This window comes from Neophocaena asiaeorientalis, unplaced genomic scaffold, assembly GCF_003031525.2.
Source record: "Neophocaena asiaeorientalis asiaeorientalis breed wild unplaced genomic scaffold, Neophocaena_asiaeorientalis_V1.1 scaffold86, whole genome shotgun sequence".
Taxonomy (NCBI): Eukaryota; Metazoa; Chordata; class Mammalia; order Artiodactyla; family Phocoenidae; genus Neophocaena; species Neophocaena asiaeorientalis.
In genome coordinates this window covers 7,936,768-7,950,543 of record NW_020175039.1, presented here as the reverse complement: position 1 = coordinate 7,950,543, position 13,776 = coordinate 7,936,768, and the positions used below count along the sequence as shown (strand labels likewise).

Below are 13,776 nucleotides of genomic sequence, written 5' to 3'. Positions count from 1 at the left end.
CCATAGCCCCCCCCCACCCCGCGCGGCCGCCTCAGGGGCTCTCTATTCTCCCAGCAAAGAACCGCTCCCCCAAGGCGGCGTCCATACGGTTCAAACTGTCCGCCTGCCTATCTCCCCGGCACGTGTAGGTGAGATTCTTTGTTCCTTGTGTGTGTGTGTCTGTGTGTGTGTGTGTGTGTGTGTGTGTCTGTGTGTGTGTGTTATTTCGATGCTTTTGGGAAAGGGAGGAAGACAAAAAGAGGGATTGTGCTCTATTTTGAAAAATTCAATCCTCAGTGCTATAGCTCTCACGGTTAATTAAAATTAAATCTCCAGTGCATCTGGGTAAAGAGAGGCTGCAGCTCGGGAGCCTCCCGTATTGCCTTCTTCCTTGCTGCGCCCGCCCGCATTGGAAGTCCAGCGATGCTCTGGCTCCAGCTGCTGTGTGCAGCTGGCTGGGAAGGAAAGGGGCAACCTTAGCTGAGGGCGGAGAAATCCGGCTTCATCCTCCGGAAGGGATGGGAATGAGAGGGGGAGGGGGGAAATACAATTGTAGTTATCCAGAGAACCAAGATAATAAATGATTTTTAGAAAAAACTCAAGCCCACCTCCACCTCATCTCCCTCTCCTCACTGAGGAATGAAGGGAAGAAGGAAACTTTACCAGATTTGAGATTTGATACATTTCTGCTGGGCTGCATAAATTGATGAGTCCAAAAGATCTTTCCTCGAAGGGTGTATGCTTCCTGCAAGAATGCATCTGTAGGTGTGTGTTTGAGATCCTACCCTCTAGTTCATTCCTTATGCAGAGGAGCGTGCCTCCTGAGGATGGGGGAAATTTCTCATCCGTGTTTTGGTGCCCATTAACAGTGATTTATTATTCAAATTCTCCATCTTGCTTCCTGCTGTCAACCCACCAGAGTGGGATTACACCTGGACTAGCCTGGGGAGACTTTGCCTGAGAACTTGACAAATCTAGGGAATATGTCAGGTGCTGTGGTCTTAACAATCCAGGCAGGATCATGTTTCTAAGTCTGTTTTCAGAGTGTTGCAGGAAGGGGGACCCTTTCCAGGGCCTAAGAGTGGGCTCTTGTCTAACACTCGGAAAAGAATTGTTGGAGGAGACACATGTGCTGACAAAGCAAGAGATTTTATCGGGAAGGGGTGCCCGGGCAGAGACCAGTAGGGTAAGGGAATCCAGGAGGACAGCTCTGCCACGTGGCTCACAGTCTCAGGGTTTTACGGTGATGGGGTTAGTTTCCAGGTTGTCCCTGGCCAATCATTCTGACTCAGGGTCCTTCCTGGTGGCTTCCACATCACTCAGCCAAGATGGATTCCAGCGAGAAGGAATCTGGGAGGTTGGTAGGACATATGGACTGATGTCTCCTCTCTCGTTTTGACCTTTCCTGAATTCTTCCAGTTGGTGGCAGCTTGTTAGTTCCGCTTTCCTTACCAGGACCTCCTGTTTAAGGTAACTCATGCAAGTGGTTACTCTTGGGCCTGGCCAGGGTGGGTGGTTTCAGTCAGTGGTTCCCCTAACAAGAGTACTGTATTTTCCCCAGCAAGGTATTAAAATAATGTAAAAACAAACAAATGCCATCATTCTTTTGTTGGGTCCACCACTGAGTTAGAGTGAATTGGAAATGGATCTGGTTGAGAGTGGAATCAAACATCACTTCCTCCCTGTTCCGCCATCCCCCTGCCCTCCTCTGACCTCCTTTGAGAAACACCTCCCCCTCTATCTTTGTTGCTGACAGATTCCAATCAACACTGCTTAAAGAAGGGAAGCTATCTCTTCCGCTTCTCATTTGCAGGATAGTTTATCAAGGAATCACTTCTACTAACTCAGATCTAAGAGGTTTCTTATTCCGAAAAATTCCAGGCTTTCTTTCTTGGGAGGAAGGAACAATTTAAATTTCTTTCAAAGGTACTTTTATTGAAGATCTAATTAAATGTGATTTGTGACCTGGTCTGGACTTGGGGATTTATGGAACTCTGCCAGGGTGGGTCAACATGGGCCTCTGTGTGGTGGCTGAGTGGCCTCAGAGAGGGATTCTGCAGTCCTCCAGTGAAAAGGTGACTGGACTGGCTTCAAGCCAGTTTTGCTTGCTGAGGATGGCAAGGAGCCATTCCTCAGCCTCAGGGAAGCTATGAGCAGTCAGAAAGCTCATTTTCACAGTCCAAAGAGAGCCTGTGATTAAGGGAGATGTAGAGTCTCTTCAAGAGATCTTTTGTTAAAAAGAAAAAGGCGTGTCCTCTCTGCCCCTGCCTCTGACCTCAGTCAGGGTTTGAATGTCTGCTAACCCCAAAAGGCCTGCAGGCAGAGCAGTAGTTCTGCCTCTTGAAGGCTCTTTGTTTCCAGATTTTAGCTCTGACTCTTGGTTGAGCCCTCTCTTCTCAGGGCATCCGTGCCCTGCTGCAATGACTGTCCCTTTGGCCAAATCAAATGCTACCTGGCACTCTGCATCCCTGCCCCCTTTGTCCTGGGGAAAAAGGCATCTCCATGGCTATGATCTCGCCACATTCCCACTCTGTCATACCCCTTAGCACTCCCTCCGTTCATCTTCTGAGATGCTCTTGCTTTTCACCCATCTTCCACCCCTCCCCCACCCCATCTGCCTGGTAACTTCATTTTCTCCCCTTCAGGAAGCAGCTGCTGGCTCAGACTGACAGGGGCCTGTGGGATTCTCAACACTGAGACAGAATCTCGGTGCTGAAGGAATATCAGTGAGGCATATCTAGCCCCGCCTGCCTTGATGTAAAAGCAGTCCTGAGCCAACTTATATAAGTAAGATTCTTAACCAGTTCACAATATTCAGCCAATATTTATTGAGCACGTGTCTATTCTAGACGTGGGGGTTACGGTACAGTGGACAAGACGGTTAGGTGTCCCTGCCTTGGTAGAGTTTATGTTCTAGGATGTACACATGTTGGTAGTTAGGGGTGGAAGGAGTATGTGTGCCGTGAGAGGTAGGACAATAAATAAACAAAAGATCAGACAATAAAGATCAGCTCTAACCGCCCTTACACTAAAGCTGCTCAAGCTCCTTATACCCAGCTACCTTCACTACTGGGAAATACTTCCTCTGTAGACAGTCAGATGCTCCCCAGATGATGAACCAGCCTCAGTGTGGGAGCCTTTCAGGACCAGGAGACAAGAGAAATGCTGCTCACAGGACCACAGAGGAAAAGGCTGCAGCCTGACTGTGCTCACAGTCAACCAGAGCAACGGGCTGGAAGCTGCGACTTCTAAGCTGCTGTTCCATCATCGTGCCAATCACTTGATAGTGGTCTGAACCAAATTTCCTTTCATCTTTACATTGGTGAGACGGTCTCTCTGGGAGTGGCTAATAGTAATTTTCAGTGGTAAAATGGCAAATATTTTATTTCCTGGTTGGCCTAGCACCTCTAATGGTGGCAAACCAAGATGCTAACGGGGGAGTTTGGCCACCCCAGACAGGTGATATGTAGCCCTCTGAGTGACAGATACACAAGTCAGAAAAGAACTGGAAGAACAGCAGGGCTGGAGCAAGGCACAGCTCACTGTAGTAGTCATAAATGAACTTGAAAATGATGATACTTTACCCACTTAGCCCCAGTTCATGTGCCTTGGAAGAGGAAGATGTGTTAATAGCAGTGAAGGTGCAAAAAGTCAATTCCTGATTGTATTTAGTTAAACCGGTGGAGCAGGGCACCCTAATTTGGAAGCATTATAAGCCAGAGACAGCAGAATGGCAGCCTATCTGTGATTTGTTTTGGTTGTTTGTCCACATGGTAATTTATTTAAATTTGGACTAATTGCAGTAATTAAAATCAGGAACTTTCTCATGAAATTTCAGGCAACCCATACCAAATGGACCTGAATTTCTCTATGAAAGCAGTTGGCTGAACAGTGGGCTTGGTGGGAAGAAGAGAGGAGAACAGTAACTTGCTACTTCAGATGAGACCTGAGTGAGCTTTATGTTTACCACAGCCCCCACCATTCCCTGTGTCCAGTTGCTAAGGCTTGGTGTCATTGCCATTTATCAGCTTTTTCCAGCCACACTTCATCCATATATGTTACTTGCTTCCCTGCAATTAATCTAAGAGCAGAGGCTTCAAAACTCCCTGGCTTCTCCACCTACCAAGCCCACAAGTTCTGCTGAGTATCTGGGTGGGTTTGGAGAAGGCCCTGGATCAGGTGTGCTTCAGTGACCACCTAGGAACAGAGAATCATGAACAGGCTCCAGGGAAATCATGCCTGATGATCAGAGGTCCATGAAGCAGCAGTGAGCCACCACTGTGGAGGTGGGAGTGGGAGTTAGTGACCAAGTGACAGGATGGGAGTAATGACCAGACTTCCTGCTGATGACTCGGCTCTACCAAGGCATTACACCTGGGTAGGTAAGTTCATTTTGTGGTGTTGTGGAGATTTGGGGTGTTCACTGACTGCTTAAGAGCTGTTGGTTTTCTTTTAATAAAACTCTAGAGGAGTACATAGGCAGCTAGTGTGATTGAAGCATTGGAGTTATACATGAGGGAGATGGTACAGCCTAGGATGGCAGGACAGGGAAAGGCCAGATCACACAAGTCCTTAGGCCACATGAAAAGTTTGGATTTCATTTTATATCAATGGGAAGTCACTGGAGGATTTTAAGCAGAAAACGGCCTGATTTTATGTATGTTTTCAAAAGATCTTTCGAACTGCTAAGTGGAGAATTGATTTGAAGACAGCAAGAGTAAAAGCCAGAAGATGTGGAGCATTTTTAGAACCTTAGTAAGAGATGATGGCCTCTTAGACCAGAGTGGTAGCAATGAAGATGGGGAAAAGTGGTGGATGCATTTAAGAATTATCTGGAGAATTTTCTTCAAGGGTGGCTTAAAACCAGTTATTTTATGCGTAAGTTCCAGAGTCTGAGTATATACTTTAAAACCTATTCTCCCCCCCAGAATGACTGAGGAGTCAGAGCTAATGGTGGATTGAGGTTAACAGTCTGCAGTATCACATTCGTTAATAATCTTTGGACTGGGGGTGGAGGTGGAGGATGGGTGAAGCCTACCTTCCAGGAAAAAGAGCAGAGTCCTGTGTCTTCTCTTAATTCTATTGACTAAAACCTTGGAAACTAGAGAAATTTTCTTCCTACCCTCTCTCTTATGATATGTAAAAGAAAGGAGAAATGTTCAAAACCTGCTTCTCAGCTCAAATGCTAACAGCATAATAAAGTGTACAGAAATGAGGAAAATAATTAAGCCTTCCTCTCTTAACCCTTGTTCACATCATATTTACAAATAGGCATTTTCCCTTCCCCTTTGCCTTACCGGGTCAACAAGTACGTACTGAGTATCTGCTACATGTCCAGCCCTGGGGTCTTCCCATTAGAGGTAAAGAAGTGTAAGACAGTTCCTGACTTCTAAAATTTTATAATCTTCGGTGGGGAGATGAATGAAAAATCATGAAGCCATTCATAATCAGTTCAAGATGATATAAAATGCTGCATAATTAAGCACTAAGAGAGTATGGTACAAACGACAAATACTACTGGAATACAGAGTAGGAAAAGGCAGAAGAAAGGGATTGGAAACTAACATCTATGAAGCATCAACTCATACTAGGCATTGGACACTCGAACACTCATGTCATTCTCACCTCCCTCCTACAACAACAGGATTGGGGTCGGGGAGAGACATGTAGGCTGGGGTGGTCACAGGAGGGAACATGAGTGAGTGAGTCTCTTGAGCCAGGATTGAAAGAGGTGGAGAAGAGTGAAAAAGGTGAAGGAACCGACATAAATAAATGTGTCAACTAGTCATGTTATGGGGAATGGGAAAAACTGCTATGGAACCCTAGGATGGAGCATGAATATGGAGAGCCTCAAACACCAGGCAGACCCTTGAGATATATTTTAGTCAGAAATGGCAAGATAGTGATGATTACTGGACAAAATAAAAATATCTTGTGTCATAATCACCATTTAAAACGGTAGAGGAAGAATTCTGAAATGGAAGGCAGAGGAACTTACGTGGAGGAAGTAGTGCAGGGGCTGTATTCTAGCATATGGTGGTAGTAGAAATTGAAATGAACACATTACCAAAGAGATTCCATAGGAATGAGTGGCAGGACTTAGAGACTGATTAGTAATAGGGACATAGGAAGATATCCTTAATATAGGAGATGGATTCATCAAAGACAGCCCTAGAGGTTTAAGTATAAAATCTGGGGTAAATGTTGGCAGGCAGCAAAGCATGGTAAATAAAACATGGGCTCTGAAATTAGCAAAGCTGAGTGTGAGTCACAGCACCAATTACTATGTAACCTTGAGCAAATTACTCCTCTGCATGGGGATAATAATAGTACCTCCTTCCTTGGTTTGCTGTGAGGATTACACAATAATGATTATTGAAAAGCACTTAGAACAGCCCCTGGCACACAGTCAACATCCAGTAAGTTTTAGTTATTACTATTATTAAGTCCAGATGTCCTCATTGCAAAATAGTGCTTCTTCTGTTAGGAATTGTGCAAGTTAGGCTTAAATCCAGTTCTCTCACTTCTTTATTTAACATGGCAGAGCTTAATAATGTCAAGTGAGGACATTAGAACCTACTTTATCACAGAAAGCTCCTGTACTCTGGATCTTCCCATTTTTAGAACATCATGTGCTCTTAGAGACGTCACCAAACGAATTTCATAGTCCAACAAGCTCCATGCATAAGAATGTGAAGGTAATGGTACTTATTTTGTTCAAACAGGCAAAGTCAGGCTGTGAAGATTTAGTGAAACCTTAATTCCACCTGTGGGCGTTTTCAATTCTGTCGCTGAGCACCTCATTTGTTTCAGTCACTGGGCTATGTGCCTAAGATACAAAGGTGATAAGACCCAGTACCCACCTTCCATCCAGTGGGGAAACAGGAAAGAAAATTAACAATTAAAGGACAAAGGAGAAGTATTTAGGTGATACTTGGACAATGGAGGAGAGCTACCTGCTGAGAAGGTTGCTCAGACTTTGGGGAGTTTTGGCATTTAAAGAAATGTGATAGAGTCAGTCTTGGTACCTGGTAATACAGAAGATGCATCATATTAAGACATGGAATTTGCTTCAAATTGAGCGGCATTTAGCGCCTAGTTAGATTTTTGTCTGTTTCATAATCCTCCCCATTCCCCATCCTGCCCTGACTGGGCCAGTTCACTAAACGTTGGGGCCATTTAATACAAATAAGAGGAGAAGTTTTATTGTTTGGGATAAAGAGACACGAAAGAGTGTGCATGTGGCCTTGAAAGAAAGGAAGTACTCAGAGAGCACTGAAACAAAATGAAGATTTGAGAATTGGGAACAAAAGTAACAAAAAGCTGGCACCCTGGAGTTACTGAGAGTAAACAGTCTCCGGGTGCCTGGGGCAACAGAACTGTGAGTGGAGTCTACTTACAGTCTACTACAATTCTCAATTATAAATACAGTTATTTGGAAATTAGGACATTTGTTTGGTAAATAATTCAGAAACTTTTCGTATCAATAGAAGCTGCCACTGTTCTCATTAAAGAAAGGTATTTAACAGTATAATTGACAATAATATTATATAACAATGGCGCCACTTGCCTCCTCCACTAAGTTTAAAACTGGGTTTGTTAAAAGCACATGAGGGACTTCCCTGGTAGCGCAGTGGTGAATCTGCTTGCCAGTGCAGGGGACATGGGTTCGATCCCTGGTCCGGGAAGATCCCACATGCCGCGAAGCAACTAATCCCGTGTGCCACAACTACTGAACGTGCGCGCCTAGAGCCCGTGCTCCGCAACAAGAGAAGCCACTGCAATGAGAAGCCCACGCACTGCAGTGAAGAGTAGCCCCCGCTCTCTGCAACTAGAGAAAGACCGTGGGTGTCAACGAAGACCCAACACAGCCATAAATACATAATTTTTTTTTTTTTAAAAAGGCCCATGAGAGTATTCTGGCTAATAAATAAAGAAGAAATGAGAGAAATAGAATGTCATCATTTTTGTAACACCTAATGAACGAATGGGTCTGGCTGATAGTCGTCAATGGCTACTAATTTCACGGAGTCAAGCAGATATTAGCTACCTTCTGATGGAAATACAAAACACCATCTATAACATCTTGCCAAAACAACCAACCAACCAAAAAAATTCTAACCCAAATCTGAGTAAGCCTCTTTATTTAGCTACCAATTTATAGGAAATATGTGGTTCAGAGGAACATACTATGGGGGTTGCAATCCTCAAGATCTAGGCTATGAGAATCAGCAAGGTAAATGACCTTTCTTTAACAAATAAATAGAAAGGAAAAGGAAAAAAAAATTGGTTGGGGAATATATGGACCTGTTCCGTCCAATATAGTAGCCAATAGCCACATGTGGCTATTTAAATTTAAATTCGTTAGAATTCAATAAAATTCAAGATGCATTTCCTGGGGAATTCCCTGGAGGTCCAGCGGTTAGGACTCCACACTTTCACTGCGGAGGGCCCAGGTTCAATCCCTGGTCGGGGAACTGAGATCCCACAAGCTGCTCAGCGTGTCCAAAAAAATAATAATAATAAAAATTAAAATCATTTCCTCAGTTGCACTAGACTCTTTTCAGGTGCAATGGCAGAAAGTTCTATTGGACAGCGCTGCTATAGACAGAGGTTTGCGATCTGTGTCCATTGCATAGATCTTATTTGAATCCTAATTCAAGAAAATAGAATTTAAAGTTTTAAACAGGGAAATTTGAACTGATCAGATATTTAATGTTATTAAAGAATCGTTTAAATAATTAGGTGCGATAATGGTATGGTAATAATCTTTTTTTAAAAAGAGAGTTCTTATGTGTAAGAGGTACATGCTGAAAGAGATACAGATGAAATGAAATGATATCTGACATTTGCTTTTAAATAATATGAGGAGATAAAACAAAATTGGCTACTAATATTTTGATTATTGTTGAAATTGGGTGAGAGGTACAGTAACGATTCATTCAAATTATTCTCTTTGCTTTTATAAATGTTTGCCACTTTCCCTAATAAAAATGTTCTCATTTTACATGTTTGAAACGTTCCATAATATAATAACATTTTTTTAAAAGAAGCAGACAAGCAGCTACCTGTTTTTTTGGCTGTGTTGGATCTTCGTTGCTATGTGTGGGCTTTCACTAGTTGCGGCGAGTGGGGGCTACTCTTTGCTGCAGTGCGTAGGCTTCTCATTGCGGTGGCTTCTCATGTGGAGCACAGGCTCTAGGGGCACAGGCTTCAGTAGTTGTGGCAGCAGACTCAGTAGTTATGGCTCGCGGGCTCTAGGCTCACAGGCTTCAGTAGTTGTGGTGCACGGGCTTAGTTGCTCTGTGGCATGTGGGATCTTCCCAGACCAGGAATCAAACCCACGTCCCCTGCACTGGCAGGCAGATTCTTAACCATTACACCACCAGGGAAGTCCCGCAGCTACCTGTTTAAATGCCACTGGCTGGGTATTTGCTAAGTGGCACCTCTTTAGCAATAGCACTCAAAACATTCCGTTCCTCTTAATGGCTCCATGTACCAAAAACACAGACGGATCAGTTTCTTCCTTAAAAGATATTGTATAGACTCTCTTCTCTCCCACCTCTTTTTACCTGGAGAGCAAAAGAGGAGAAAAGTGTTGCGTGAAAAGTGTGCATTCTTTCCACTGGTCTCCCAGAAGGTGATAGTACAAATCCCAGCCATTCTGGGATGTTGGGCCAACAAGAAGCCAGGAGACAAGTGTCTTTATAGAGTATCAGAGAAGGCATGGTTAGTGGAGTTGTGCCATTGTTGGATGGCTTGTTCAAAGTTGCATTCAACCATTTGAGTATAGTTGTAATGGCTGACCCAATAGCCAGAAGCCTGGAGTGCTGGTGCCAGCCATAGCAATCTCCATCTATGGTGAGAGGAAGAATGGTCCTTAATCTGTCTGTAAGGCTTCCTCACCCAACTTCCTTATACTTGGCATCCCCCAGCTAGATTGATGAGTTTTGCATAATATATGCAACACAAAATATGGCAACACAAATAATATTTTATTAACAATGATTCATTCCTGTAAAAGTATTTCCATAGCACTCCCAAAATAAACTTTTATGAGAAATAAAGGGAGGCAAAGGCTTCTGCCAAGTTGAGGACCACTTCCTAAACCCCTCTCCATCTCACCCTATTCATTCCCTGTTGATGATTTTGCTTTCCTATCTTTCAAGTGCAACTCATCGTTGGAACGTCTTTGCATAGCCCCATCCTGGAAGAAGCTCTGTGATGTGTGGATCGTGAGTTTGCTCAAGCAAATTGGACTCTTTACAAGGAATAGCTAGATTTGAAGACTAGGATGGAAGAGCCAACACCAGTGGAAGGCCAGGGCCAGCTCCCAAGCCCCCACCAGGGCTCTCTGAGGAAAGCCATGGCAGCTGCCCTGGCCCTTGATGGGGAATCCACACTGGGTCGCAGGAAAAAGAAGAAGAAAGAGTCCCGCCCAGAATCTATTATCATCTACCGGTCAGAGAATGAGAAACTGGATGAGGAGCCTGGGGAATTAGAAGGTGGAGATCAGCCTAAAGAGGAGGAGGGAGATGATTTCCTAGACTATCCTGTGGATGATGGTAAGTCTCTCTGGGGCCACCTACTTAAAGCCACAGGAAGGAAACCAAAAGAGGATCCTCCAGAAGACAGACAGGCATCTGCTCACTGACGTACTTCTTGTTGATACATTTCTTCTCGCAGTGTTGCAGTCTTCATTCAACAAATCGATAGTATTTGTTGAGCGTTTATTATGTTCTCTTCTAGGTGATACAGAAGAGATCTCTGCCCTTTTGGAACTCCTTGTGTAATGGAAGAGACCGATTTATACACAAAAAATAGTAATACAAGACAACCATGCTAACTATTTAATACATGTAAGATAAACTAATATTTGACTTTCATAATAATCAGGAAAATGCGAATTATAACAACGAATTATAGTAATCCTTCACATGTAGGATGGCCAAAAATTGGGTAAAACATGATAACATCAATGTGTGGACATGGATATATTCTCGTATACCTCATGTGGAAGAGGAATCTGCTTCAGGGAAATTTGTCAATATCTATTAAATTTAAAATTCAAAATATGCATAGCCTATGTCCAAGAAATTCTCAGTATCTACCTCATGCCCATGTGCGTAAGGAATCATGTATAAGAATGTTTGTTTCTGTTAAGGAAACTGTGGAGTGTCCATATTAAGTGTCACTACACAGCAATAGATGGATGAGGTAGATCTCTGTGTCGATGGTCACCCCTAAGACATACGCCCACGGTGAACAAGACGAGCAATGCCTCTGCCCTCATGCAGTTTACCTTCCAGTCAGGGGAAGACAGACAGCAAAAAGTCAGCAGATAAGAGACAATTACAGGTAGTGGTACGGGTTCCAAAGACAGTAAACCTCAGTGATGGGAAGATGAGCAAATGAGGGAGGCGGGTGGAGGGAAAGATTGTGTGGTTGGGGATGCCTCTCGGAGGAAGGGACGTTTGCTCTTGAGGCAGCCCCATTCTGTCCGTCTACCAGCCAGGGGGCTAGGAGTCCACAGGGCCTGGGGGACATGCCAACCGAAAGCCTATACCCTCCTCCCATCCTCCACTTCTAGACTACACTTCACATACTAAGGACTGTGGACTTTGCTGTTTCACTACCCGCAATCTCACTGCTGGGATGGCCAAAGAGTGGCTGTTTGGTGAGGGTGGTGGTGATGGTAGTGGTGGTGACGATGGTGATGCTGGTGGTGGTGATGCTGTTGATGGTGGTGATGCTGGTGGTGGTGATGATGGTGGTGATGCTGGCGGTGGTGGTGGTGATGATGGTGATGCTGGTGGTGGTGATGGTGGTGATGCTGGTGGTGGTGGTGATGCTGGTGGTGGTGGTGGTGGTGATGCTGTTGATGGTGGTGCTGGTGGTGGTGATTATGGTGATGCTGCTGGTGGTGGTGGTGGTGATGCACAGAATTTGGATATGAAGGCTGGGATGTCCACCAGCATATGAGGAGGACCCTCTCAGAGAAGCATGGGGTTAGGAATGAGGAGAGAAGAGAGGTGGGCTGCTCGTCAGTATAACACACACACAGCACCACCTTTACACACAGTAGCTGATACTCAGAAACAGTATTTTCACAGCACTTGTAAACTAGAAATAAGGTCACTATGAAGTGGTGTCTGTGGTAGAGTTCCTCACTCCCCTCCATATCACAGACATGATAGAGGCCCAGAAAAGTAGAGAGAGAATGAGAAACAAATTTAACCTGCTTCAGGGCCCTGATGTGAGAGTTTACCATGGGAGTACTAATCCCTCCCCTGAGGGAAGCCCATTCAGTCCATCGTGGAAACACTGATTTCATACCATGTCAGGGCGTACCATGTCAGGGGCTATAATAATGGACATCCTTGTACTCAGCTCCAGTCTCAGAGGATGACGCTCTGATGAAATGTCTACTCTTCTGATCTTGACTTTCCCCTCTTTATGCCCTGCAGGTATGTGGAACATGCCTGTGGACAGCCACTATGTCACATTAACTGGGACCATCACCCGAGGGAAGAAAAAGGGGCAGATGGTGGACATCCATGTCACGTTGACAGAGAAGGAGCTGCAGGAACTCACCAAGCCTAACGTGTCTTCAAGGGAAATGGCACCTGAAGGCAGAAAGGCCTGCCAGCTGGGAGCAGACCGTGGGCCCCACGTGGTCCTCTGGACACTGGTCTGCCTGCCTGTGGTTTTCATCCTCTCCTTCGTGGTCTCTTTCTACTATGGCACCATCACCTGGTACAATATCTTTCTTGTGTACAACGAGGAGAGGACCTTCTGGCACAAGATCTCATGTTGCCCCTGCCTCATTCTCTTCTATCCAGTGCTCATCATGGCCATGGCCTCTTCCCTGGGCCTCTATGCTGCCGTGGTCCAGCTCTCATGGTCCTGGGGAGCATGGTGGCAAGCTGCCCGGGACATGGAGAAAGGCTTCTGTGGCTGGCTGTGCAGCAAGCTGGGTCTGGAAGACTGTTCTCCCTACAGCATTGTGGAGCTGCTTGAATCTGACAATATCTCAGGCAATCTGTCCAACAAGGATGCCACCCAGGAGGTAGAAACATCCACTGTCTAAACTCCCAACAACTTACTTGATTCTCTGGTCTCAGTAGCCTGTATATCATCTTCCAATTTCAGAATATTCCTTCTTTAAATTATTCCTCCCCCGCCTTCCCCCATACACAGTTCTTCTAGAAAATTTTAGCCCACACTGATCTGTCCTACCATCTTGTTGGTTTCCAGGAGGGCAGAAAACAGAAAAGCAATTTGTGCCCAGATAGTCCATCCAGTGGATAAACTCTTCTTCATTCCTTGCCCTAAGATGACCATTTTTCTGAGACAAGAGAGGTCAGGTGTGTGTCACTTCAGGAGCTTGGAGGTGTTCCTGGTGCCTGGAACCCAGGGGAGATGTGACTAAATGTGACAGGGAGAATAAGGAGGCTCACGGGAGACCCAAGTCCACCAATAAGATAATAGATAAGGATGGAGTGAAATATTTAAGAAGCAGGCTGCAACAGTGTAGCAGAATGTAAAGATATGTGTGTATCACTTAGATTTTGATTTATATATTAAATATAATTAAAATCCAAATATCAGTAGTTTAAACAAGATAGAAGTCTGTTTCTTTCCTGTATAGAAGAAGTCTGGAGGCAGGCCATCAGGGAAATTGATGAAGTCGTCAGAATTCCAGGCTTTTTTTTATTCACCAACGCTCATTGCCTTTATCCTCAGCACCCAGTGCTGACTACATCTCCAGTCATCACATCCCTGTTTCGGATAGAA

The 13,776-nt window shown here is 44.7% G+C and overlaps 1 protein-coding gene across 1 annotated transcript; it reads left to right on the top strand.

Moving 5' to 3' along the window:
• The first annotated feature begins 10,273 nt into the window (after positions 1-10,273).
• On the top strand, positions 10,274-13,069 carry TMEM169 (transmembrane protein 169). Its single transcript, XM_024763332.1, has 2 exons — positions 10,274-10,544; positions 12,447-13,069. Exons 1-2 carry the CDS (start codon positions 10,274-10,276, stop codon positions 13,067-13,069), a joined length of 894 nt encoding a protein of 297 aa, XP_024619100.1.
• The last annotated feature ends 707 nt before the right edge of the window (positions 13,070-13,776 follow it).

Coding starts and splice junctions, on each gene's coding strand:
- TMEM169 (XM_024763332.1), top strand. CDS start 10,274: ATGGAAGAGCCAACACCAGTGGAAGGCCAGGGCCAGCTCCCAAGCCCC. Junction 10,545..12,446: donor AGACTATCCTGTGGATGATG/GTAAGTCTCTCT, acceptor TATGCCCTGCAG/GTATGTGGAACATGCCTGTG.